The sequence below is a fragment of the Typopeltis vanoorti genome, chromosome 12 (genome assembly GCF_054136105.1).
Source record: "Typopeltis vanoorti isolate ZY-2024b chromosome 12, IOZ_Tvanoo_1.0, whole genome shotgun sequence".
In the NCBI taxonomy this organism is placed as follows: domain Eukaryota; kingdom Metazoa; phylum Arthropoda; class Arachnida; order Uropygi; family Thelyphonidae; genus Typopeltis; species Typopeltis vanoorti.
Genome location: NC_143560.1, coordinates 16,134,899 through 16,161,682, shown reverse-complemented (window position 1 = coordinate 16,161,682; position 26,784 = coordinate 16,134,899). Strand labels below are relative to the sequence as shown.

At 35.0% G+C, this 26,784-nt stretch overlaps 1 protein-coding gene across 1 annotated transcript in view; it reads left to right on the top strand.

Annotated features, from left to right (window-relative positions):
- LOC150100598 (store-operated calcium entry regulator STIMATE-like) overlaps positions 1-26,784 on the top strand; it is a 132,012-nt gene that overhangs the window by 55,417 nt on the left and 49,811 nt on the right. The window contains exons 3-4 of the mRNA XM_090401745.1: positions 1,701-1,796; positions 11,458-11,579. Coding sequence (XP_090257871.1) covers positions 1,701-1,796; positions 11,458-11,579 — 218 coding nt within the window. The remainder of the gene's footprint in view (positions 1-1,700; positions 1,797-11,457; positions 11,580-26,784) is intronic.

Sequence of the window (26,784 nt, the reverse complement as noted above, 5' to 3'; positions counted from 1 at the left end):
GAATTACAAAGATATTTCCCTACAGAGTATTACTGGCAAGATCTGTGCAAGTATACTTGAGAAACGGTTGAGAAGAATTGTGGAAGAAAAGCTTGGTGAAGAACAAGCTGGATTCAGGCCAAATATAGGCTGTCAGGATCAGATCTTCACTTTATGACAAATAGTTGAGAAAACATGGGAATATAACAAAGATCTATATTTAAGTTTTGTCGATCTGGAAAAGACATATGACAAGGTACCAAGAGAGAAGCTATTCAATATGCTACAGTTATATGGTGTCAATGAGGCATTATATTAAGCAATACTTAGTCTTTATTTGAGTTGTAAGTCAGCAGTTAGAATTGAAGGAAGTACAGGAAGATGGTTTAATGTTAAATCTGGTGTGAGACTAGGATGTACATTATCCCCTCTGTTATTCATTATCTATATAGATCATATTATATATTATTAAGGAAAGTGGTATTAAACATGATATGAAAATTGGAAATGTTAATTTGCTTTATGTGGACGATGTTATACTTCTAAATGAATCCGCTACAAGTCTGCAAGATTCTCTGACTAAATTGGATAACTGTTGTAACAGATATGGTATGAAGGTCATCAATAAAAAGACAAAGGCAATGAAAATAGGCAGAATTGTTGAAAATGTCAACTGCATTGTGAATGGAGAACCTGTGGAACAAGTAAAACATTTCAGCTACTTAGGCACAGATTTTTAGTGAAGATGGTAAATTAAATATAGAAATAGACAAGAGAATCAACAAAGCTGGTATGGTAAGAAGTGAATTGAATAAATTCATATTGAATAAAAGAGAAATTAGTCGGAACACTAAATTAGCTGTATACAAGACAGTGTTCAAACCAGTTTTAACTTATGGATCTGAGAGCTAGATCAGAAGTAAAACACTTGACCAAAGACTAGAGACCACAGATATGATAGTCCTGAGAAAGATTAGATGCTTGAACACATAGCATCAGTAGCAGTATCATATTAAAAATGAGGATATTAGGAAAGAACTTGACATTGTCAGCATCCAGGAATGTGTTAGCAGAGCTTATCTCAGGTGGTATGGTCACTTAAACAGAATGGGTGAGTTAAGATTGGCAAATATGTTTTGCCAATCTTAACTCACAAATCAGGTTGGCAGGTAAACGACCCAGAGAAAGACCAAGATATAGGTGGATTGATATAGTACAAAGTGCCTTAGATGATAGAAATATAAGATCTGATAATGTTGGAGTCTTGACAAGTAACAGACTGATTTGGAGGAAAATTGTAGTCCGGAAGTTAGTAATGATGTGAATTTTTTATGTAGTACTATCATATCCTGTACACCCCTTGAGGGTACATGGCAGGAATATGATGATGATCAGTAAATAATATAAAAAGTAGAAGCAGCTGGGTTATTCGTTTGGGATCTCTATGATATTGTTAGAAACAAAATGTCAGAATGGAGACAATATGTATTTAATGCATGCTTGTTAATTGCCAAAAAGAGTTTATTTTCACATTATTCAGTATCTTACATTTTCTTAAAAGCATGGTTACTTATTTTACTAAATAGATTTATTATTTTATTTTTATTAATGATAGTTTTATCGCAGTTTTAAATAAGAAATTTGTACTTTTCTTGTGTCAAACTGTTTTTCTATATGAATTACAAACTAATAAATTAGAGATCTCGACATGTATTTTTCAGGTTTTTTGACACCTCTAAACAAGGCCTGGGAGCTTTAATTATTCATTTTGCTAATATATTCTTAGCTGAATTTTTACAAGGAGAACCTTGCACTTGGTATGTTAACTTCAAATGTTAAACTAGTGTATTTTTTTCATATATGTTAGAAGATCTTTCATCAAATTAAAATTTTTAGTCAATAATAAAAATGTAGAGATGTTATGATAATGACAAATCTTTTATTAAAATCTTCCTCCTTTAACTTCTCCATCTGGTTTGCCTTCGTATTTCAGTCACTGTTCTTCCACATTTCCATTCATATCAAATCATTCATCCTCATTTGCTGAATTTTCTTGCCATAGTGGTGGAGGTGGTTTCAATAAGCAGGGTGGTTTGGCGAGTAGTTGCTGATAGTTAATGATACTACTCAGCAACTACAATAATAGTAAAATACTACAATAATTATCGTACCTGATTTATTCTCCTGACCTTGAGTATACAATACAATCTGATATTGCTTTCTTCAGATACCCTTTGATCATATCCCATGTACTACTAATCCCACCAACACTTAGCTCATTGTAGTCTTAAGTGGATTTAAAAGGTTTACCCACAATACTAATGTATGATAGGCTTTAGAACCTTCTGTAGGTGGGATGTACGTTTAAAAAAAAAAATGTTGCCAAAAGTGTCCGGACACACCCATAGCTCTACGTTGCTTCATCTGTATGATGCAGATACATACAATGCTATATAAGCATAGGCAGGTGGACATTAGCAGTGTGAATATTCTTTGCCATCAGGATGAGTGGACAAAAAGAGTCAAGTCTATTTGAATGTGGTATGATAGTCGGAACCCACAAGTTTGGTCATTTGGTCCAAGAGAGATTTCTGCCATATTGCACATGCCCCAGTCTACTGTCAGTGAGGTTATCACAAAGTGGAAGTGTGATGGAACCCTCCCCTCCCCAAACTGGTAGGCCCAAGAAACTGACAAATCATGAGCTCTGGAATGTATATCAGTGACAGAACTATTCACCAGGAGGTGTTTGCCCTTGGGTTTCATGGTGTGCTGCAGCTCTTAAGCTCTTTATTATACCTGCCAGTGTCTAGTGTCATCTGGAATGGTACAAACAACGCTGTCATTCGACTGTAGATCAATGGAAGAGGGTCCTGTGGAGTGATGATTCACAGTACATGATTTGGCAAACTGATGGATGTGTCTGGACTTGGCTGCCTGGTGAATGATACTTACAGGAACGTCTTGTATTGACTGTGAAATTTGGAGGCAGTAGTGGTTTCTGTGTTTGGATCTTTAAACGCTGATTCTTACCATGACATTTGGATAATTCTGTTCTTCTCACACTGTGGCAACAGTTTGGAATAAGCTCTTTCCTGTATCAGCACAATAACATGCTTGCTCACAAAGCAAGGGTCCCTAGCTCTGTGGTTTGAAGACATGGAGGTGGAAGAACTAAACTGGCCAAAGCCCTGCTCTCAATCCTATTGATTATCTTTGGGATGAACTGGAGCAAAGGTTGCTTGCCAGATCTACTTGCCCAACGAACCCTCTTCAACTGTTCACCATGCTACAGGAGGAATAAAAATCAATTTCAGCAGCAGTTTATCAGAACTTAGTGGAAAGTCTGTCCTGAAAGGTAATGGCTGTAATAGCAGCGAAAGGAAGCCTGACCTTGTTATTGAAAGCAGTGCTGTAGAGACAGGAAATACAAACATTTGCTGTCCAAACACTTTTAGCAATATAGCGTAGTTAGGGCACATTGCACATGCATTAATGAGTAAGCAGTAGTGCCTAGGTTCTATGTTTTTAAAATACCTTTAGTTTTTCCTATTTTGATTATTTTGTTCCTTCCACGTAGACCCAAGTTCATCACAGATAGCAACTGCATTGGCTCTAATTACTTTAAAGGTATTCTTGGTTATATTCATAAATTTTGAAAGCAAAGCAATTAGAAGAATCCTCTAATACTAGCTATTAACCCATCTACTAGTTATTATCACTGTTGTACAATCAAAACATGTTCATCTTCCTAAATTGAATGATCTGGATTACTTTTTCTAAACTTTCAACATGTTTTTATCTTGCTTATCTGTTTTAAGGATTTCTTTAGTTTTGAGTTTTATATGACAGCAAATAATTTAAATGTTTCAGTACTTTACAGTTTAATTTTCAAACAGGTATGCAAAGAAAAAAAATTGAATTTTATTTCATTATTGTGTATTTGTTGTATGTAATTTATGTTTGTATATAGCTGAACAGGCATACACACTTCATGTGACATTACTAAGTTTTAGTTTGAATTGTCAATAGTTAGGCAACTTAAATGTTCATGTACATCACCAGATGTTAGACACAAAAGAGCAGAAGTACAGTAGGCGATGCCTGCTTAAATGTTAACAAGAGCATATGATAGTTCTTAATTGTAAAGGTTCTAGTTAGCCTTTGTGTTGAGGAACAATAAAAATAAAATAAGAAAGAATGCATAACAAAACGAAAGATCATTATTAGAAATCATCATCAACAACAAAAGCAAAAGATAAAGTTTATTATTCATAGAAACTACTATTTTTTCACTCATTTTAAGATAAGAACATAAAACAACACAAACCATTAATATGCAAAATATGCTGATGGCCACCTGAAACGTTACCAAACTTACAGTTATCACAAATGGTGGTAGTCCATTTAAAGGCAGCTGAAGTTGACTATGCCAGTTGATGTTGGCATTTCTCAAAAAACTTTAAAAAAAAAAAAGGTCATTATATTGCACATAATATCTTAAAATTTCTAGGTAAAGATGCTTAAGACAGATTATCTAAAACAAATATTTCAGTAACCAAATTAAATTTACAAGGTATGTGAAAAGTTAATTGTGTCAGTTAAAAAGAAATATAAAATTTTTATTTACTGTAGCCTGAAAGATTTAAAACCAGTAATATTATATATACTGATACGAGAAGGTTGTGGAATGCTGTATTGGACTTCAGACATCCTCTCACTACCTTGAAATCTTCAGTGCAAAATAGTGGCATATACCTGTTTTGCAGATGGCTGTGAAAAGGGTTTTAATTTCTCAACACCTGATGATGACAAAGCATAAATCTGCCACTGCTAGACAAAAAGAAACTTGCATCCTTATACAAGCATTCAATAAATTTGTTTTCATTGAATTTGTGAAAGCTTTTATTAATGCTATTAGTTCTCTGCTGAAATTGTAAATTGAATCTTTCAAATTTTTTACAGAGATAAGTAAGAGAGAGTATTGGAAAAAATAATCATAATTATGAATCTTTTTTACAATTGCTTCTATACATAAGAATATATAATTTTGGTAGCTATATATAATTTTGGTAGCTTTGGTTTTGTAACCATATGACTGGCACATGCAGTGTGCCTGATGAGAAATGATATTTCTGTTTAAAAAAAATAAAGTATTTGAGATTAATGCACTTACTAGATTCTGTTAGTTATAATAATTTCAATGGTTCCTTATTCTAATTCGTAATTGTTAAGTGCAATGCTATCTTAATAATAATATCTTAATTATAATGATAAAATATACAAAGAGCCAACAAGTTTCACTAGCCACTGTCTAGCATTTTCAAGGCTGTACTGGTGTGAAAACAAATCCATCAAGTTACATGAAAAACACACACTTTAGTAACTGCTAGGCCGTTACATTTGATAATTCGTGTTTGATGGCATGCATGCGTTCGAATGCTTCAGTCAGAATCCGGTACATGACCACGTGTTGTGTAGTTTTTTGCATATTGTAGTTCTGTTAAACTGAGAGAAATGATGAGATTTTTCTATATGTCTTTAAGAATAATATCTTGATTTCTATTTAAATTATTGCCTGTGTGTAGCACCACAGCTGCTTCTTTGAAAGTTCTGTGTCTGTAGTCATTCTCTATGTAAGGCATAGAACTGTTTTTCCAATCTATAACGTGATTTGATGTTGAAAAATGATGAGCTAAACCAGATGTGATGATTCTATTGTGATTGACATCCCCCACATGTTCCTTCTGTCTTATTTCAAAACTTCTAGAAGTCTGACCAATGTAAGAAAAGCCACACATGCATGGAATTTCATATACTCCAGGAAATTTGAAGAAAGGTACCTCATCTTTGGGTGATCTTAAGATTTGTCTGATCATGGTAGTTGGTTTAAAAACCACTCTGATGTTATGAGCTTTTTAACATTCGCACCAATTTTGTGGAAACTGAATTAATATATTGAATGACAGCTGTGGACACATATTGGGACATCGTAACACGTTGTTGGAGGTTGTCTTTAAATAGCAATTTGTTTAAAATGTTAGAAGGGTATCCATTCAGAGGTAGAGTGTTAGCTATTTGTGACAGTTCTCTCTGTACATCTGCTTCTTTCGAAATAGACCTTAAGGCTCTATTACAGAGCATATGAATGATGCTGTGTTTTTGTGATCTATGATGGTTGGACAAATAATGTAGATATCTACCTGTATCTGTGGGTTTCTTGTAAACGGACAGTTGGATATTGTTATCTTCTCTCCTCACGAGGATGTCAAGAAAAGGTAGTTCTTTGTTCTTTTCCAGTTCCGTAGTGAATTTGATCTTATAGTGTAGTGAGTTGATTTTATTAAGAAACACGAGAAGATTTTCCATGGTGTCCTTCCAGATGATGAACAGGTCATCGACATATCTCCACCAAATCGACGGTTTTGGTGAAATGGTGGAAAGAATATCCTTTTCAAGTTTTTCCATAAAAAGGTCTGCACATGGTGGTGACAGGGGGCTACCCATGGCTAGACCTTCCGGTTGGTTGATACTATGTTGTTTACTTTGAAGAAATTTGATTTCAGGCAATGATGAAACAACTGTGTGATGTCTTGAGGGAAGAGATCTTTAAGAATGTTGACCACCTCTATGATCTGTACATTAGTGAATAAGGACACTACATGAAGACTAGCCATAATGTCCGTTTCTGATATTTTGATACTCTTAATTTTTTCCACAAAATGTTGAGAGTTTTTAATGTAGGTATCTGTGTGTCTAATTGTTCCTTTCATTAAATTTGCCAGATGCTTTGCTAGTAAGTACGTCGGTGAGGATCTTCCATCAACTATTGGACGAAGAGGTATGTTTTCTTTGTGAATCTTGGGTTCCCCATAAAGGCGTGGAATAATAGGATGTAAGGATTTAAGTTGTTTTTTTAGTTCATCTGACCAACCGGTCATATTGCGGATAAGAGCATTAGTCTCCAGATGATTACTCATGATGGGATTTTTATCTAAGACTTGGTAAGTGGAACTGTCTGCTAGTAACAAGTTAATCTTATTAAAGTAATCTTTCGAGTTGAGAATGACCGTTTAAATTCCTTTATCGGCTTTGGTTATTATAATGTCTTTGTTGTTCCGTAAATTGTGGATAGCTTTCTTATCATAAGGAGTAATATTAAGTGTTGGTGGTTTTGCTGAAGCAAGAAATAATCGTACTATTGAACCTCATAGCATTTGCTGTAGCCTCTGGAAGAGGAAAAAGACTTTTTTCTATCCCACATATGAAGTCCATTTTAGGAATAAAATTAGGGGAGATGGCAAAGTTGAAACCCTTTTGTAGGATTTCTGATTCATGATTAGAAAGCCTGTAATCTGAAAAGTTGAAAATTACTTTGTTATTAGGGAGACCATGATGTGACTGGAATTTTTCTTATAAAGAACCTCAAATTTTTTAATTTGTGTGATTTTACTCGCTCTGAAAGTTTTTTTGTAGCTACAATGTAATACGTGGTCTATGTTATTCCAAGTCGTGTAGTCCAAACTGTTAGATATGTCATCAAACTGTTCTCTACACTTCGTGTCAATAATGTTAAGCTCATACCTAGTATGTTGTATCCTTTCTCTTATTAGCGCTAACGAAGTCTTGTGGTATATTCTTTTGGCTGTTGCAGATTGGATATGTCCTTTTACTACTAAGAACTTCGGGATGACAGCAAAATCTCTACATCTCTTCAGAAATGTAAGGTGGTTTAGTAACTTAGCTTTTTTGCATTTGTTCTTCTCAAAAGCACCGAACTTTATGTTTCATTTGTGAACTTAAATTCTACATATTTGGTCTAATGTATTAAAATTAATAACTTTTATTGCTTAAAAGACCATAAGATATAATGATAAAATATACAAAGAGCCAACAAGTTTCACTAGCCACTGTCTAGCATTTTCAAGGCTGTACTGGTGTGAAAACAAATCCATCAAGTTACATGAAAAACACACACTTTAGTAACTGCTAGGCAGTTACATTTGATAATTCGTGTTTGATGGCGTGCATGCGTTCAAATGCTTCAGTCAGAATCCAGTACATGACCACGTGTTGTGTAGTTTTTTGCATATTGTAGTTCTGTTAAACTGAGAGAAATGATGAGATTTTTCCATATGTCTTTAAGAATAATACCTTGATTTCTATTTGAAATATTGTCTGTGCGTAGCACCACAACTGCTTCTTTGAAAGTTCTGTGTCTGCAGTCATTCTCAATGTAAGGCATAGAACTGTTTTTCCAATCTATAACGTGATTTGATGTTGAAAAATGATGAGCTAAACCAGATGTGATGATTCTATTGTGATTGACATCCCCCACATGTTCCTTCTGTCTTATTTCAAAACTTCTAGAAGTCTGACCAATGTAAGAAATATTATATTTCATATACTCCAGGAAATTTTCTTCAAATTTCCTGGAGTATATAAAATTCGAGGCATGGCCTTTCTTACATTGGTCAGACTAAAGGACCAATGTAAGAAAGGCCATGCATGGAATTTCATATACTCCAGGAAATTTTCTTCAAATTTCCTGGAGTATATGAAATATAATATTTCTTACTTTGGTCAGACTTCTAGAAGTTTTGAAATAAGACAGAAGGAACATGTGGGGGATGTCAATCACAATAGAATCATCACGTCTGGTTTAGCTCATCATTTCTCAACATCAAATCACATTATAGATTAGAAAAACAGTTCTATGCCTTACATAGAGAATGACTACAGACACAGAACTTTCAAAGAAGCAGCTATGGTGCTATGCACAGACAATAATTTAAATAGAAATCAAGGTATTATTCTTAAAGACATAAGGAAAAATCTCATCATTTCTCTCAGTTTAACAGAACTACAATATGCAAAAAACTACACAACACGTGGTCATGTACCGGATTCTGACTGAAGCATTCAAACGCATGCACGCCATCAAACACGAATTATCAAATGTAACGGCCTAGCAGTTACTAAAGTGTGTGTTTTTCATGTAACTTGATGGATTTGTTTTCACACCAGTACAGCCTTGAAAATGCTAGACAGTGGCTAGTGAAACTTGTTGGCCCTTTGTATATTTTATCATTATATTTTATGGTCTTTTAGCAATAAAAGTTCTTAATTTTAATACATTAATATCTTAATTAGTTATAATAATTTCAATGGTTCTTTATTCTAATTCACAATCAAGTGCAATGCTATCTTAATAACTTAATTAGTTATAATAATTTCAATAAGTTTATTTTAATTCACAATTGTTAAGTGGAATGATATCTGTAATTTGTCATAAAGACATTCTCCTTTTGCTAATGATGACGTATCAACCATTACTGACTTCTCATTTTGTTCTCAAAATATGTTGTAGGAAAGTGGAACTTCCCACTCTCCTACAACAGATCAATAGCATTCACCTATTCATTCGGTTCACCGTGGAAAAAGAAGAGGCCGCTAGTTTACCCCATTTTTGGACATCCACCTTACACGCATAGCTTCTGATAATTTATCAACCAGTTTTTATCAAAAACCTACCTTTTCTGGCAGATACATTCATCAAAAGTCTGCTCATCACACCTCTCAAAAAATTGGTGTTATCAAGTCTTTAATTAATAGAGCACATAAGGTGCGCTTCTCTCCCTGAAGCTTACAACAAGAACTTCTCACTATCAAAATGTTAATGGAATTTAATGGTTACAACTCTAATCAAATCCAGCAGATAATTGACTACTATGTTCCAACACCGAGAAATAAAAATGCATGCAGAAATTACATAAAAATTTCCCTACTCAGTGTTCATGTAAGGTTTGTGTAAGTATATTTAAAAGAAGAAGCTAAGAAAAATCATTGGAAAAAAACTTGGAGTAGAATTAGCTGGGTTCAGACCAAAAAGGGGTTTACAGGATCTGATTTTCACCTTAAAAACAATTAGTTGAAAATTCACGGTAATGTAACAATTCATGTTTAAGTTTTGTAGATGTGGAAAAGGCACATGGCACAATGTCAAGAGAAAAGCTGTTCGAATCACTACGATTATATAGCATAAACAAGATATTTTATCAGTCGGTATGTGGTCTTTATTTAAGTTGTAAGTTACAATTAGCAAGTAGCAGTTACAATTGAAGGAGATATAAGATAGTATGTATAAACGGAAATAACAGAAAGTTGCACACTATATATATATATATATTTTATTTTATTTATTTATTTTTCGTCTGTGTGGATCAAATTATAAAGTGGCATTAAAATTGATATCGAAATTGGAGATGTTAATCTGATTTAAGTCTTTAAATCAGATTAACCCAGGTCTTTATTTAAGTTGTAAGTTACAATTAGCAAGTAGTAGTTACAATTGAAGGAGATTAATTATATCTGAAGGAGATTAATTATTAATTATACATACTATCTTATGTATGTATAACAGAAAGTTGCACGTTACTTCTGTTTTTTTTTTCTTCATCTGTGTGGATCATATTATAAAGTGGCATTAAAATTGATCAGATTAACATATCCAAAATTGGATATGTTAATCTGATCTCTTTACTTTATGCAGATGATGTTATACTCATAAATAAATCCAGTACAAGTCTGCAGAATTTCTTATTTAAATTGAATAACTGCTATAACATTTTTGAATGAAAATCTACAATAAGAAGACAATGAAAATAGTAGGAACATCGAAAACATTAGCTGCATCCTGAATGGAGAACCTATAGAACAAGTAAAACATTTCAACTATTTAGGCATAATTTTTGGTGAAAAGGTAAATGAAATATGGAAACAGACCAAAATAAAGCTGGAATGGTGGGAGTCAAATGAATAAATTTACACAGAGTAAGAGAGAAATTAGTTAAGACACTAAATTAGTTGTATATACAAGATAGTGTTCAAACCAATTTTAACTTATGGATCTGAGAACTGAGTTAGAAATAAGAATTCGTCAAAGACTAGAGATCATATGGCATCATTAGTAAAATTATATTAAAAAGTAAGATGTTGGGAAGAAATGATGCTATTAATGTTCAGGAATATGTGAACAGAGCTAATCCTCAGGTGGTATAGCTACATAAATAGAATGAGAAAGTTAAAATCAGCAAAACATAGTATTTGATGTCACAATAGCAGGAAAAGACCTAGAGAGAGACCAAGATCTAAGTGAACCAATGCAGTTAGAAGTGTCTTAGGAAACTGAAAATATATGATCTAACAATATCGGAATCCTGACAGATAAGACTAATTTTAGAGAAAATTGCCACTAGGAAGTTAATAATAATATAATCTTTTCATTTTTAGTGCTGTTATAGTATCCTGTACGCTCCTTGATATTACATGTCAAGGAATTTGTTTATGATGAAATTCTTTGTATTACTAGTAGTTTTTAATTATTCTAGAATGCAATGTTTTTTTACTTTATTATACTGTATGTAAATTCAATGTTCCATATTAATACAGCTTTTTTTTTTTTTTTCTTCCCCCTAGGTACATAATGAATTTTCTCCTTGATTCTACTGTTGGATTGTTTATCATATTTTTAGGAATCCGTCTCACACAACATCTTGCAAGGAAAAAAGGGTGGGATAATTTAATATTTGGTGAATATGGTATGTACTTCTATGTTAATTTTCTTGTCTTTGAAATGTAATTCTTTATATATCTTGCATTGTTTGCATTATTGGAAATATTTGAACAATACTTAAGATATACAGTGCATTATGATAAATTGGGACTATAACGCTGGCTGATTAAGCCCGGTTATGTGAAGTTTTATGGGTAGACTTAAAAAAAAAAAAAAAGGTATAAAAGAGAAGAAAACTACTGGACAACAGAAATATAAAAATGAATTCTGAAATAAATGGTGTATAAAAGAGAAGCAAAACATAGTATTTGATGTCATAATGGTAGGAAAAGACCTAGAGAGAGACCAAGATCTAAGTGAACTAATGCAGTTAGAAGTGTTAAAATGAGAAAGTTAAAATCACAAAAATGAATTCTGAAATAAATGGTATATATAGATCACAGAAAAATATTAACACTGACAATAGTTCCAATTTAATATATGTACTAAACATTCTTGTATGTACATAATTATTAAAGTTAATTGATTATATTTGAGGAATTTATCAAGTATACCCTGCAATGTTCTCTTGAACTGCTGCTGAACAAAATCAGCACAGGCATCTAGTGCAGATATAAGACTACCTTCTTGCATGAAGCAGTTACAATGCAACAGTAAATTGACTGGCTTCATGGTGTTTTGATGTCTGTTGGTATGTTTTGTTGCAATTTGTTCGATATTTGCAACATTTTAGATTATTGTCAACATTATTGACTGTTTTTATCTGTACATACAAACTCTTGTTAATTTCTGATGTGCTGCAATTGCAAAATGGTGTCACATGCTCTATTTTTCTCCAACTATTAGTGACAAACTGCGCTACTTGCTGCTTGTAAAAGGTTAACTCTTGTGCTGACTTCCTGCGATGTCTCCAAATTTTTTATAATTCCAGCATCCATTGGCCGCACTAAGGAGAAATTCTAGATGGATGAGCAGAACTTTTTTGACTTCCATTGTAGTTATGTCCTAACTCAGTAACCAATTCATAAAAATTTTGGAAGTCATCCATGCATTCTTGTTAGGAAACTTACCATTTCTAACCCTCTTAAAGCATCAAGGCTTAGCAGTTTTTCCAATAATTAAGATTTTCCATTTATTAATTCCTGACATTGAACTGCATAACATAGTTTTACAATCCATTGCTTCCTTTGAACATAATGTTTCATGTTTGTAGATCAAGGAACTTTCCAGCATTGTAGATGTCATCTGTACAAAATTTCTGAAGCAAGTTTGGACAGCTTTGTGAATTTCCATTGTTTAGTATTAGCACTGTCCTTCTTTCTGTTCTTTCTTGAATTTAACGTCCCGCCCAGATAGGCAACAAGACAACAATCAGTTTGTTGCCTTAATCCTTGATCCAGCTTTTTAGTTAATTCCTTTGACTTACTTTTCATCACTGGACAACTAACACACTTTGTCTAGTTGCAATAGATAACCATTGAGTGAGAATCTCAATATCGGGATCAACATCTGAGCTTCATGCTTCTGTTTATAGAATATTCCTTGTTGTCCTTTACATAATTTGGTCAAGAAAGGCAGTTTTGTTAGCTAGTGTCAAATCTATTCATAGATTTGACACTAGTATAGTGATTAGATTCAAATCTAATCATTTCAGTCCCCTCTCATACATCTTGAGAGGGGACTGAAATTTTACCAAATACAGTAAAGATCAACTTTCACTGCCCGAATGCATTACTCTGTAAGTCAGCTGTTAGATCCTGAATGGAAGATTTTTAGAAATTATTCATTCAGAATCTAACATAAGAATTTGGCTAACTCAGATAATACCTGGTTGACAGCACACAGTTCTGAATTTATGTTGTAAAGGAATTTGTATAATAACATGTAAATCGTACTAGAAAAATCTTGTAGTTGAAAGTTAAACTGAAGGATTATAGGATTAGTGAAATTTTAATAAGGAAATTGTAGTATAATCTTGTCCCATTAAGCTGTTAAACTTAATAAGTCGCCAAAGAAGTTAAGAGTACGAGTGCAAAGGTCGAGTTACATACGCACATATTGGCTGTAATGCCGCCAGCTAGAACGTACGAGGAAGATGATGTAAGCAGGATTCCCAAGAATACAGCACCTTAAGGGCATGAAAACGAAGGGTCGTATGGGAAAGAAGGGATGAAATATAAGCGGAATGCGTGCGATAATGCGGGGCTTTTTTCTGGTTGTTCCTGACTTCACTTCGAGAATTCCTGAATAGCGAACGGAGTAGGGACGAGCGAGAGAGATGTCCCACTCATGTAGGAGCAGAGAATGCGCTGTATCGAGGCAGTGAGAATTTCGAGTCTGGGAAGAATGTAAAATGGACGGCATAGTCGTAAGCCCATTGCAGAAGCTACCGACGGAAGAAGGACCCGAAATACATGCGGCCATTAACAGACCTTTGGAAGAAAAAGATTGGGTAACGTAAAGACCTTTGTTGTATGTTTAAATGAGAGACAGAATTTAATGTTAGATCATATTAAGTGGACATTTCATAGTGGACTATAATAAGGATTTGAATTTTGAGATAGAGTAATTCTGCTAAACAAAGGAATATCAGGAGTGAAATTTTAGCTCCATGTGATTGAGATTATATGTGAATTTGATATTTTGTCGATGATTTATATCAGAATAGTAACGGGTTGAGAAATGTATTTTATTGTAGCAAGAATTAAGAGTTTGATTTAGAATAACATAGTTAGCTTGTTTTAATGTTGCATAGAGTATGAGTAATTGCCAAGTTGGTCTATGAGTGTTTTCTTAAATTAGTATTGAGTAACTAACTTAGTAAGAGATTTTGTAAAGCTTAATATCCCATTTCAATTATAGTTGTAAAGTGAATTTGTTCCAATAAACATGTTTTATTATATATGCCTGTTTCATGCTTGATTCGAGAATTCAAATTACCACTTGCAAAAATTTAGAACCATAGTGGGAGGGAATTTAATGAGAGTGTTTGAGTAATAGATTTATTGGTCACGACTGCAATTAGAACCAGTATCTATTTAGTGCATATTAGAATGAATGCCAGTTAACCTAGGAATATTTCCCTGAATTTTGAATAAGCTCATGTTATAGGACTCTGGCTGCGCAGCAATAAAAATATAAATTTGCTGGTGTCTGAAAAGGAAGCATTCCTAGGTAGAGTTGAGTAGGGCATTATTAAGGAAGTAAGTTAGTATATTAAATAACAATAGCGAAAGAGAAAGAAAACGAAGATATAACACAGCCCACATGCTCCATACCTGTAGTGATAAAGCATGTCATCTAGCAGTTACTGCAGACAGTGACTTCTCGGTGATTTTATGGCCTCCCTCCTGCACTCTGTGATTGGATTCCTAGCTTCCTCACTGGTTGTTCATTGTGTGTTATAGTGGATGGCTTCCTCTCATCAGATTTCTCCATCAGTGCTGGCATATCCTAAGGTTCTGTGTTCTCACCCACACTCTTCCTCATTTATATCAGTGACCCTTCTCTCTCTCTCTCTCTGACTTCAAATCCTACTCACAGTTTTGCCAATGACAGTACTCATCATTCTTATTCATTTGAGAAACCCTATAGTACTAAAATAATGTAAGGCTCAAGATCTTCCATAACTGGTGACTTAACTACACTGATCTCTTTCACATCCTCAAATGGGTTAAAGACAACAGTACATTTCAATGCTGTAAAAATTCAGCCTGCTGTATTTCCCACAAGACACTGGCCAGCACATTTACACTGTCCAATTTCAAACATATCAAACTTATCATCCTCCTTCATTCCATTCACCTCTATTTTTTGGAACAATACCACCCTCCCCATTATGTTTTTCCCAGTAAATATAATCTCCAACTCTTTAAGAAACATATCAATTGATTACTTCTTTTTCCATAAACACTTACCTCCATATGGCACCATTGTGACTTTTTTATATATATGAAATCATCATAAAAAAAAATATGGTGATGTGTGCTATTTATGTATGCTATTGAGTGAAGTGGTTGTTACTGATTCAGTAATATGGCTGCCACATTACATGCCATAAAACTACCTGTAAACCTTGTGCAAAACTAAAACATTTATTCAGCACATCTAAGAATCTGATTCAGCACATTTATTCAGCACATCTAAGGACCCTGTGGTTAGCAAGGGTGTTAACCCTTGCTAACCACACTCTTACACAATTTCCAGTGGTGACCTCTTGTTCTCTCCCTGCCTGCCATGTACTGAAAAAAAAAGTTTTCAATGTCAATCCTATAAAACCCCTTTAGCAGCTTATATACTTCTATCATATCTTCTGTTTTTCACCTATCAGCTAGTTTTTAAAGTCCACAGATCATCATTCTATTTTCATAGAGAGCATTCCATAGACCCCTAACACAATCTTTGTGATTTGTCTCTGGATCCTTTTCACCACTTCTTCATCCCCAGTTAGTGTGTTCTTCAACACCTGTGTAATCTGATGCTGTTTTGACTACCTTTGCATTATGCCCTGTAAACTTCAATTCCCTGTCCACAATCCTCCCCCCCCCCCCTCCAAGTCTCTGGCCTCACCAGTTTCCTGCAGTTCCATCAATCAAGTACACAGCTTGAAATCTCTTCTTCCCAAAATGCATCACCTTACACTTGGTCACATGAAATTGACAGCCATTTACCATTTGTTATTGCCCATACTGTTATCCTACTTAAGTCTTCCTACAGGATCTCTACGTCACCTTCATTTACCATCTTCCCAGTTTAGCATCAACTGAATATTTCCAGCCAGATCATTTTCTGCATCGTTGATATACAAATTAAACAACAGAGGACCAAGTACTGAGCCCCGTGGTACATCACAGGTCACTTGCCTTCTTTTGGACTCAATTCCTCCATGAACCACTCTTTGATATCTGTCCCTTAGCCACCATCTAATCTAAGTCGCCAGAATTATATCCATCCCTATTTGTTCCAGTAACAACTCTAATACAACTCAAACAATAGTGCACATCATCAGATTGCCTACAGTACCGCACCACACTGATCTCTATAAAAAAAAATAAAATAAAATAATAATAATGAAAATGAACATCAACTAATGGCTACTTGAAAGTAGAAGTAACTTCAAAAAAAAAAGTCAACAGGAGAACCTAGTGCCTGTATTTTATTTTTTAAATAAAAAAAAGGACTGCTAAATACAATATCGTAGGTCAAACTAGTGATTGAATACATTAACATAAAGTATCAAGACTAAAAGTAAAGTTTAATAACCAAATGTTAAAAATAAAAATTTTCTGTTCAGGTGATGCAATTATTTATTGCTTTGTTAATTTTACACTGAATTTATTTTTTTTGTACATTTTATTTATTTTATTATTAAACTGCTGATCTGCAGTTTACTTATCAGTTTAATTAGTTTTTATTATTATCATCTTTTATTATCATTTAATGAGCAGTTCTGTAGTGTCTATAGACTCATTAAGGGATGTCCTAAACATTATGCCATGCAATATCTGTCACTTTGAACTTATTCACCATCATGGCACCCACAATAGACTCTGGCAACCTGGTCCACTCATTCATCACTCTCCAAGCAAAAAAATCTGGCCCTTGTTAACCACACTCTTGCCCAATTTCCAAGGATAATCTCCTAGTTCTCCCACCACTAGACTTATTCTAAAAAATTTCCTCTGTATCAATCCTGTAAAAACTTTCGGTAATTTGTATATCTCAATTGCAACCCCTTTTTTGTCTATCCACCAATTTCTTAGCCCACAAATTTTTATCCATCATCTTTGTCATCCCCCCCCCCCCGGATCTCTCTCTCCACCTCTTCTTCATCCTGAAGAAATCCAGATAATCAGATTTATGCAGTAATCAAGATGAGATCTTATCAAACTCCTATGAAGAAGTATAATAACCTGCTGATCTCTGCTCGTCAAGGTGCAAGGTGTTCTCAGTAACCAAGTAATTTGATGAGCTGTTTCAGCCACTTCTGCAATATGCCCTTTAAACTTCAACTCGTAATTTACTATCACCCCAAAATCCCTAGCTTCATCAATTTCCTGGAGTACTGTTTCATCATTATGGTACACAGTTGGTAATCGTTCATAACCTTAACCCAAAATGTTTAACTTTACACTTTGACACATTAAACTGACATCCATTCCCCTTTTCTCATACTGCCAGTTTATTTAAGTCATCATGAAAAAATTTTAACATATTTATTGACTATTGTATTACTCAATTTTGCGTCATTGGAAAACAACTGAATATTTCCCTTCAGATTATTTTACATATGATTAATGCACAAATTAAATAGTAGTGGCCCAAGTGCAGAGCCCTGTAGTACACCACTAGCCACAGGCCTTCTACTGGACCCTACTCCTGAATAAATTGCTGTCTGGTATCTCCATCAACTAACCTCTTATTCACAGTACCAACTTCATATCCATCCCCATTTGCATTTGCTGCAGTTTACTTATCAGAATTCCATGTGGTATTCTGCTCAAGTCTTTACAACAAAGTCCAGCAGTATGAATGTGTACCCATTACTTTATCCATCTCAGCTGTCATTATATTTTAAAAGGTGTCTAAGTTACTGATACGTGACCTGCCCTTCACAAAACCATGTTCCTCCCTTCCCTTCCCATCATATAGTATCCCATTCTTATTCAACCATTACTGGATTTTTCCCTTAACAAACTTTTCTCCAGTACCTTGACCACCACTCCAGAGATACTGATCTGCCAATAATTTCCTACCTCTCCCATCCCTTGGAACTAATCCAGAGCTGAGACTTAAAATAATCTGGTCAAAGACACTGCCATTTCCCAAGCACCTTCTTGAATGTGTGTTCTGATATATACCATCTAATCACATAGCTGCATTCTATTGTGCTCTCAGTTTATCTATCTCTATTTCCAGCTCTTGTCTCTCTTGTTATTGTAGTGTCTCCACCTAGATGATATACCCTTGCCAAGTGATCAGTTAATAATTCAATTCTTTTATATGCTTCAGTTACCTCCCTATCACTGGGATTTGTTAAAATTATTCTTCTATAATCATTCTTCCTTTTACTTTCCACATACTGAAAGAACTTTTTGGGATTTCCTTTGAGCTGCATAACTAATTTTCTCTAAAACTCTATTTTGCCTTCCTCACCATACCAGTCACCTGTCTGGCCTGTGCTTTGTACTGCCCATGTTCCTGCTGATCCTTTGTCTTTGAATTCCCTCCATAAATGTTTTTTTTTTTTTTTTTTTTTTTTTTTTTTTTGTAGTTCCTGTTTAATTTGCAGCCCACACACCCACAATCTATCTTCATGGGGAACATTCCACAGACCTATCACCAGCTTGGTCACTCGTCTTTGAATCCTCTGCACCACTTTCCAATCCCTCAACAAACTCAGGTGACCAAATCTGTGTATAGCAGTCAACATCTGGCCAAATCATAGCCTTATAAAGAAGGATAATAACCTCTCTATCTTTACTTGTCAGTGTGTTCTTTAGTATCCAAGTAATCCTCTGAGCTATTTTGCCAACTCTTTGTAATATGTCCTCTGAATTTCAAATCTCTATCTACCATCAACCCCAGATCCTTAGCCTCATAAATTTCCTGTAATCTAGTACCATCAGTATGATTTCATCCTGCCCGAAGTGCATTACCTTACATTTTACAACATTGAATTGACAGTCGTTGTTCTTTGCCCACACTGCCAATTTATTTAAATCATCCTGTAAGATATCTTCATCACCTTTATCAATTCTTGCCCTTCCTAGTTTTGCATCATTGGCAAACAGCTGAATATTTCCCCCCACCTCAAATCTTCTGCTATATCATTAATGCACAAATTAAAGAGTAGTGGTCCAAGTACACAGCCCTGGGGCACTCCACTAGTCACCCTCATTTGCCTTGATTCCATTTCACCATACACCAGCCTCATATCATTCCCATTTGCTCCTACTTATGTAATAGTATTCCATGTGGTATTTTGTCAAATGCCTTTGCAAAGTCCAGCAATATCATGAATGATATGGACAGCAATATCCATCAAAATAGCCATTTTTTAATTCAGTTCTGTTGTCACCTTATTATAAAATGTGAATAAATTACTGAGGCAGGACCTGACCTGCCATTTTCAAGGTAGGTCATGCTCATACCCACTATAGAGTATCATATTCTTATCCATGCATTCCTGAACTTTACTTTTAACTAACTTTTCCATTACTTTAACCACCATTCCAGAGATAATTGTTCTGTAATTTGCTACTATTGTCTTAGAAAGCCACTTTTATATAATGGAATTATCTTGCCCTCTTTCCACTCCCTTGGAACCTTGCCATAGCTGAGACTTAGATTAAACAACTTCGACAGAGGCACTGCCAGTTCACTTGCTTATTGCCATCTATTGATTTTTAGCATCCAACACTTGCAGTTTCTCATGTCATGGTATTGCACCAAGCAGTATCCTAAGTTTGTCATACTTACCAGCTCTGTAATTCTATGTATACTCTCCCCTCATCCTTAATTGAAAATTCTATACATTTAGCACCTCTCAGGTCAAGACCACATGATCACTCACCAGTTGATGGAAATACGGTCATCTTGGTTACAAAAAATCCTCTGATACATGTACTAGATCTAGCATTCTCAAACCCTTGCTACCTTTTATCGCATTCTGCCTCAGGTAATTATTCCTTAGTAACTGCATAAATTCCATTTTCTTCCTCCTTCCAGTCTATGTTCCCATAGTTGAAGTTCCCCCATAATAATTACTTGCACTCTACTCTCAGCTTATTTGCTGTTTCATACCATCTGCATCATCGCATCCCATGGTCTATAGCAACAAACAGCTATAAGTTTTGTCCTGTTGGCCTGTATCTCCCATCACATGGCCTCGCATGCACCATTTTCACTGACTTTCAACTGAACTCCTACTCTTTTTGGCTGCAGCCATCAGCTATCCTTCCTGAAAATATTGTCTTTCATATTCTATCCTACTAACTGTATCAACATCTGTCAGCCATGTCTCTTTAATGCCAAAAACTTCTCTCCTTTGTTCTGAATGCTCATGGCATTAATGTACATAAAGTGTAATATCCCCTTCTCCAGGCCCACAGTTATTTTTACACTTTACACTTATTCTCCCATTCTAGTTTGTTACCAGTGGTACTAACTTAGGCTTTTTTTTTTTTTTTTGTACATTTTCACATCACTTGGCTCTCCTTTAATATCAGTACATACATTTGACATACTTAGAAAAATTAAACACGGAAACGTACCTGAAAGAAATTTATTATTCTGAATGAGAGAGAGAGAGGTAGAAGTACAGATAGAAGTTGCACTCAGTGGAGTGGCCTTTGTCAGGAACCAGAAGGTGTGATTATCATTTTGTGCAAGAAGCGAGTTTTCTGTATTTAGCTATTTTAGAATCAGATTTAGATTTGTTGATTTTGGATTTGCAATTGCTGCTGGCTTCACTAGGCTAAGAAGGAAGCTAGAGTTTGTCTCAAACCATTTGTGATATCCTTCTTTTGACTGCCTTCACACATTTGGAAAACCCTGGCTTTGGATATTGAGAGAATTTGATTAACATGCGTGTATAGGGGGAGATAAATGCCTTCATTCCAATGTGGATAATTTATCTAACTCGGATCAGTTAATCTCAGATTTGGAAATATAATCGCAAATTCTCTTATACCAATAAAATTAATTTTCTCAATGTATTACTAATTGAATGTATCAGGAAAATATCTTCTTCAGTTTCTTTACTTTGTGATTCACTTTGATTAATCTTTCACTTGTTACTGAATAATTTATTTGAACATTGAATTTATCATACTTAAGTATTTCCTTTTGGTTAATGTTTATTTAATAAGGTTATTAATCTGGAGTGCTTAAGGGTCAAAGCTGTATAACCGAGAGGAGACCTCAACATAGCCTTTAAAGGAATGCAGAGAACCAACCAGGGCTTCTGACCTAATGTCCAATCCTCACCTTCTCGTGGTGCACTCTGTTGGGTATCTACTTGGATACTGAACGAACGAGGATGGGCTGGCAATTTGGGATTTAGCCGACCAAATTGTATTCTTATTAAGTTAAACCAAAATAAAAAAAAAGATGGTACGACATGACAAAATTTCATTCCGGCTGAGGCGTCACCTGGTTAAACAAGGCCCCCGTTGTTTTCACCAGGGAACCAGGGCGAACAGCGAAAAGTCAGCTACTAGAACAAATCTGAAAACAAACCCCAACTCAACATCACCAGAGTTAAAGATCGGTACTATCAACATAAGAAGCCTGAATGGCAAAGAAATGAAGCTAGCTGAGGAATTAGATAAGTACCAGATTGACATAATAGGGGTGACTGAAACAAAAAAGACAAAAACTGGTGAGATCTTTCTGAGCAGTAAATACAAAATGTTATATTCAGGCACTGACAATCAAGGAAAAGAAGTAGCCATAGTAGTCAACACTAAATACGAGGCTAATCTTCTTGAATTGCAGGCAGTCTCAAGTAGAGTAATGTTGGCAAATATGAGAATGGGAAACTGGACAATGAGACTTATTTGTGTCTATGGTACCACAGAAGGTTCTACTAAGGTAGAACTGGAGAAATTTTTTGAGGCTTTAGAAAAAGCAACTGACACAATGAAAAAGGAAAAGTTGGTCCTTGTTGGGGATCTAAATAGCAGAGTAGGAAATGATTGCTAGACATACAAAAATATTTTGGGAAAATTTGGACAAAAGAGCAAAGCTTATAATAATGGCAAATACTTGTTGGATTTCTGCTCAGGACATGGACTGGTTATTACTAACATCATGTTCCAACATAAAAATGTGCACAAATTGACATGGAGAGAAGAGTCAAGGTATAAGAAAGGTCTCATTGACTATATTATTGTTGATAGTGATGTTTTTCTCCCTGGTGCTGGACACCAGAGTATACAGAGGATTTGAAATTGGAAGTGATCACTATCTAGTCTTGAGCAGGATAAAATTGAATTTCATATTGAAAAGAATAACATGTAAGAAAGTTTATAAAAGTTGAGCAGCTCTCAGATGTGAACTGTAGGCTAAAATACACAAAGATTATTGAAGAAAAAATGAAAGAGTTTGAGAACAGGAATCAAACCTTGGAGATTCAGTGGCAAACTCTGAGGAAAACATTGATGCATGTGGTGAGGTTGTCTGGAAGGATAAAAAAATCAGAACTCCCTGGTGGACACAGGAAGTTAAAGAGGCAGTGAAGGAAAAGAAGAAAGCATATCAAAAGTTCCTGTCAAATAAGTCAGCTTGTGCTCTTAGAGAATACAGAAACAAATGCAAGAATGCTAAACACTGTGTAAAACTAGCTAAACAAAAGTCTTGGGAGGACTTTGGCAAGAATATAGAAAATAAATATCAAGAAGGTGGCAAAATATTCTGGAGGTTGTTGAAGAAGTTTAGGAATGGAGGAAAGAGTGCTGTAAAAGGAGTTAGAGATGATAAAGGTGACATGAAAACAGGAGAAAAAGATATCCTTGAAGTATGGAGTAATTACTTTAAAAAACTGCTTAATGAAACAAGCAGTGATGACAGCACAGTAGTAAAATAACACTGACCAGGCATGCAGTCAGGAATACATATCCATACTTGAAGTAGAAAAAGCCATCAAAGGCTTGAAATGTGGAAAGGCAGCAGGAGTAGATGATATTCGACCAGAAATGCTGACGTATGGTGGTATAAGAGTCTTACAGTGGCTGCACTGCATAGTTCAGAAAGCCTGGGCAGAGGGACGAATTCCCGATGATTGGAGTAGAGCTCTCATAGTACCCATATATAAAAAGGGAAATAAAACTGCATGTGAGAATTACAGAGGTATTTCCCTACTGAGTGTTCCTGGCAAGAACTATGCAAGTATACTTGAGAAACGGTTGAGAAGAAATGTGGAAGGAAAGCTTGGTGAAGAACAAGCTGGATTCAGGCCAAATAGAGGCTGTCAGGATCAGATCTTCACTTTACGACAAATAGTCGAGAAAGCATGGTAATATAACATAGATCTGTATTTAAGTTTTGTCGATTTGGAAAAGGCATATGACAAGGTGCCAAGAGAGAAGCTATTCAATACACTACAGTTATATGGTGTCAATGGGGCATTATAACAAGCAATACTTAGTCTTTTTTTGAGTTGCAAGTCAGCAGTTACAATTAAAGGATGTACAGGAAGATGGTTTAATGTGAAATCTGGTGTGAGACAAGGATTATCCCCTCTGTTGTTCATTTTCTATATGGATCACATTATGAAGGAAAGTGGTATTAAACATGATATCAAAATTGGAGATGTTAATGTTAGCCCTTTGCTTTATGCAGATGATGTTATACTTCTAAATAAATCCGATACAAGTCTGCAAGATTCTCTGACTAAATTGAATAACTGTTGTAATAGATATGGTATGAAGGTCAGCAATAAAAAGACAAAGACAATGAAAATAGGCAGAATCATTGAAAATGTTAACTGTGTTGTGAATGGAGAACCTGTTGAACAAGTAAAACATTTCAGCTACTTAGGCACGATTTTTAGTGAAGATGGTAAATTAAATATGGAAATTGACAACAGAATCAGCAAAGCTGGTATGGTGGGAAGTCAATTGAATAAATTCATATGGAATAAGAGAGAAATTAGTCGGAAGACTAAATTAGCTATACTAGACAGTGTTCAAACCAGTTTTAACTTATGGATCTGAGAGCTGGGTCAGAAGTAAAACACTTGACCAAAGACTAGAGACCGCAGATATGAGAGTCCCGAGAAAGATTATAGGCGTGAACAGATGGCATCAATGGCAATATCATATTAAAAACGAGGATATTAGGAAAGAACTTGACATTGTCAACATTCAGGAATGCGTTAGCAGAGCTAATCTCAGGTGGAATGGTCACTTAAACAGAATGGGCGAAGAAAGATTAGCAAAACAAGTGTTCTCTGCCAGGTTGGCAGCAAAACGACCCAGAGGAAGACCAAGATATAGGTGGATTGATACGGTACAAAGTGCCTTAGACGATAGAAATATAAGATCTGATAACGTTGGAGTCTTGACGAGTAACAGACTGATTTGGAGGAAAATTGTAGATAGGAAGTTAGTAAAAATGGAAATTTTTCAGGTAGTACTATCATATCATGCACACCACTTGAGGGTACATCGCAGGAATTTGATGATGATGTTTATTAATCTCTCAGCTAAATACGAGGCTAATCTTCTCTAATATTCTTGAATGGCAGACAGTCTCAAGTAGAGTGATGTGGACAAATACGAGAATGGAGAACTGGACAGTGACACTTATTTGTGCCTATGGTTCCACAGAAAGTTCTACTAAGGTAGAAGTGGAAGAATTTTTTGAGGCTTTAGAAAAAGCAACTAACACAATGAAAAAGGAAAATTTGGTCCTTGTTGGAGATCTAAATAGAGTAGGAAATGATTGTCAGACATACAAAAATATTTTGGGAAAATTTGGAGAAAAGAGCAAAGCTAATAATAATGGCAAATACCTGTTGGATTTCTGCTCAGGACATGGACTGGTTATTACTAAGTTCCAACATAAAAATGTGCACAAATTCACATGGAGAGAAGAGGCAAGGAATAAGAAAAAGTCTCATTGACGATGTTATTGTTGATAGTGATGTTTTCTCCCTGGTGCAGGACACCAGAGTGTACAGAGGATTTGAAATTGGAAGCGATCACTATTTAGTCTTGAGCAGGATAAAATTGAATTTCATATTGAAAAGAATGACATCTAAGAAAGTTTTAAAGCGAATAAAAGTTGAGCAGCTCTCAGATGTGAACTATACACTAAAATACACAAAGATTATTGAATCAAAAATGAAAGAGTAGTTTGAGAACAGGAGCCAATCTTGGAGATTCAGTGGCAAGCCCTGAAGAAAATCCTGATTGATTCAGCCAGAGAGGCATGTGGTGAGGTTGTCTGCATGGATAGAAAAATCAGAACTCCATGGTGGACACAGGAAGTTAAAGAGGCAGTGGAGGAAAAGAAGAAAGCATATCAATAGTTCCTGGCAAATAAGTCAGCTTGTGTTCTTAGAAAATACAGAGACAAATGTAAGAAAGCTAAACACTGTAAAACTAGCTAAACAAAAGTCATGGGATGACTTTGGCAAGAACATAGAAGAGTGCTGTATAAGGAGTTAGAGATAATAAAGGTGACATGAAAACAAGAGAAAAAGATATCCTTGAAGTATGGAGTAATTACTATGAAAAACTGCTTAATGAAACAAGCAGTGATGACAGCACAGTAGTAAAAAACACTGACCAGGCCTACAGTCAAGAATACACACCCATACTTGAAGTAGTAAAAGCCATCAAACGCCTGAAATGTGGAAAGGCAGCAGGAGTAGATGGTATTCGACCAGAAAAGCTGAAGTATGGGTATATAAAAGTCTTACAGTGGCTGCACTGAATAGTTCAGAAAGCCTGGACAGAGGTACGAATATCTTATGATTGGAGTAGAGCTCTAATAGTACCCATATATAAAAAGGGAAATAAAACTGAATGTGAGAATTACAGAGGTATTTCACCTACAGAGTGTTGGGGAAATACCTCTGTAATTCTCACATTCAGTTTTATTTCCTTTTTTATATATGGGTACTATTAGAGCTCTACTAATAATACCCATGGCAAGTATACTTGAGAAATGGTTGAGAAGAACTGTGGAAGAAAAGCTTGGTGAAGAACAAGCTGGATTCAGGCCAAATAGAGGCTGTCAGGATCAGATCCTCGCTTTACGACAAATAGTTGAGAAAGCATGGAAATATAACAAAGATCTGTATATAAGTTTTGTCGATCTGGAAAAGGCATACAACAAGGTGGCAAGAGAGAAGCAGTTCATTACACTACAGTTATATGGTGTCAATGGGGCATTATAACAAGCAATACTTAGTCTTTATTTGAGTTGTAAGTCAGCAGTTAGAATTGAAGGAAGTATACAGGAAGATGGTTTAATGTTAAATCTGGTGTGAGACAATGATGTACATTATCCCCTCTGTTGTTCATTATCTATATAGATGATATTATATATTATGAAGGAAAGTGGTATTAAACATGATATCAGAATTGGAGATTTTAATGTCAGCTCTTTGCTTTATGCTGACGATGTTATACTTCTAAATAAATCCGCTAAGTTTGCAAGATTCCCTGACTAAATTGAATAACTGTTGTAATAGATCTGGTATGAAAGTCAGCAAT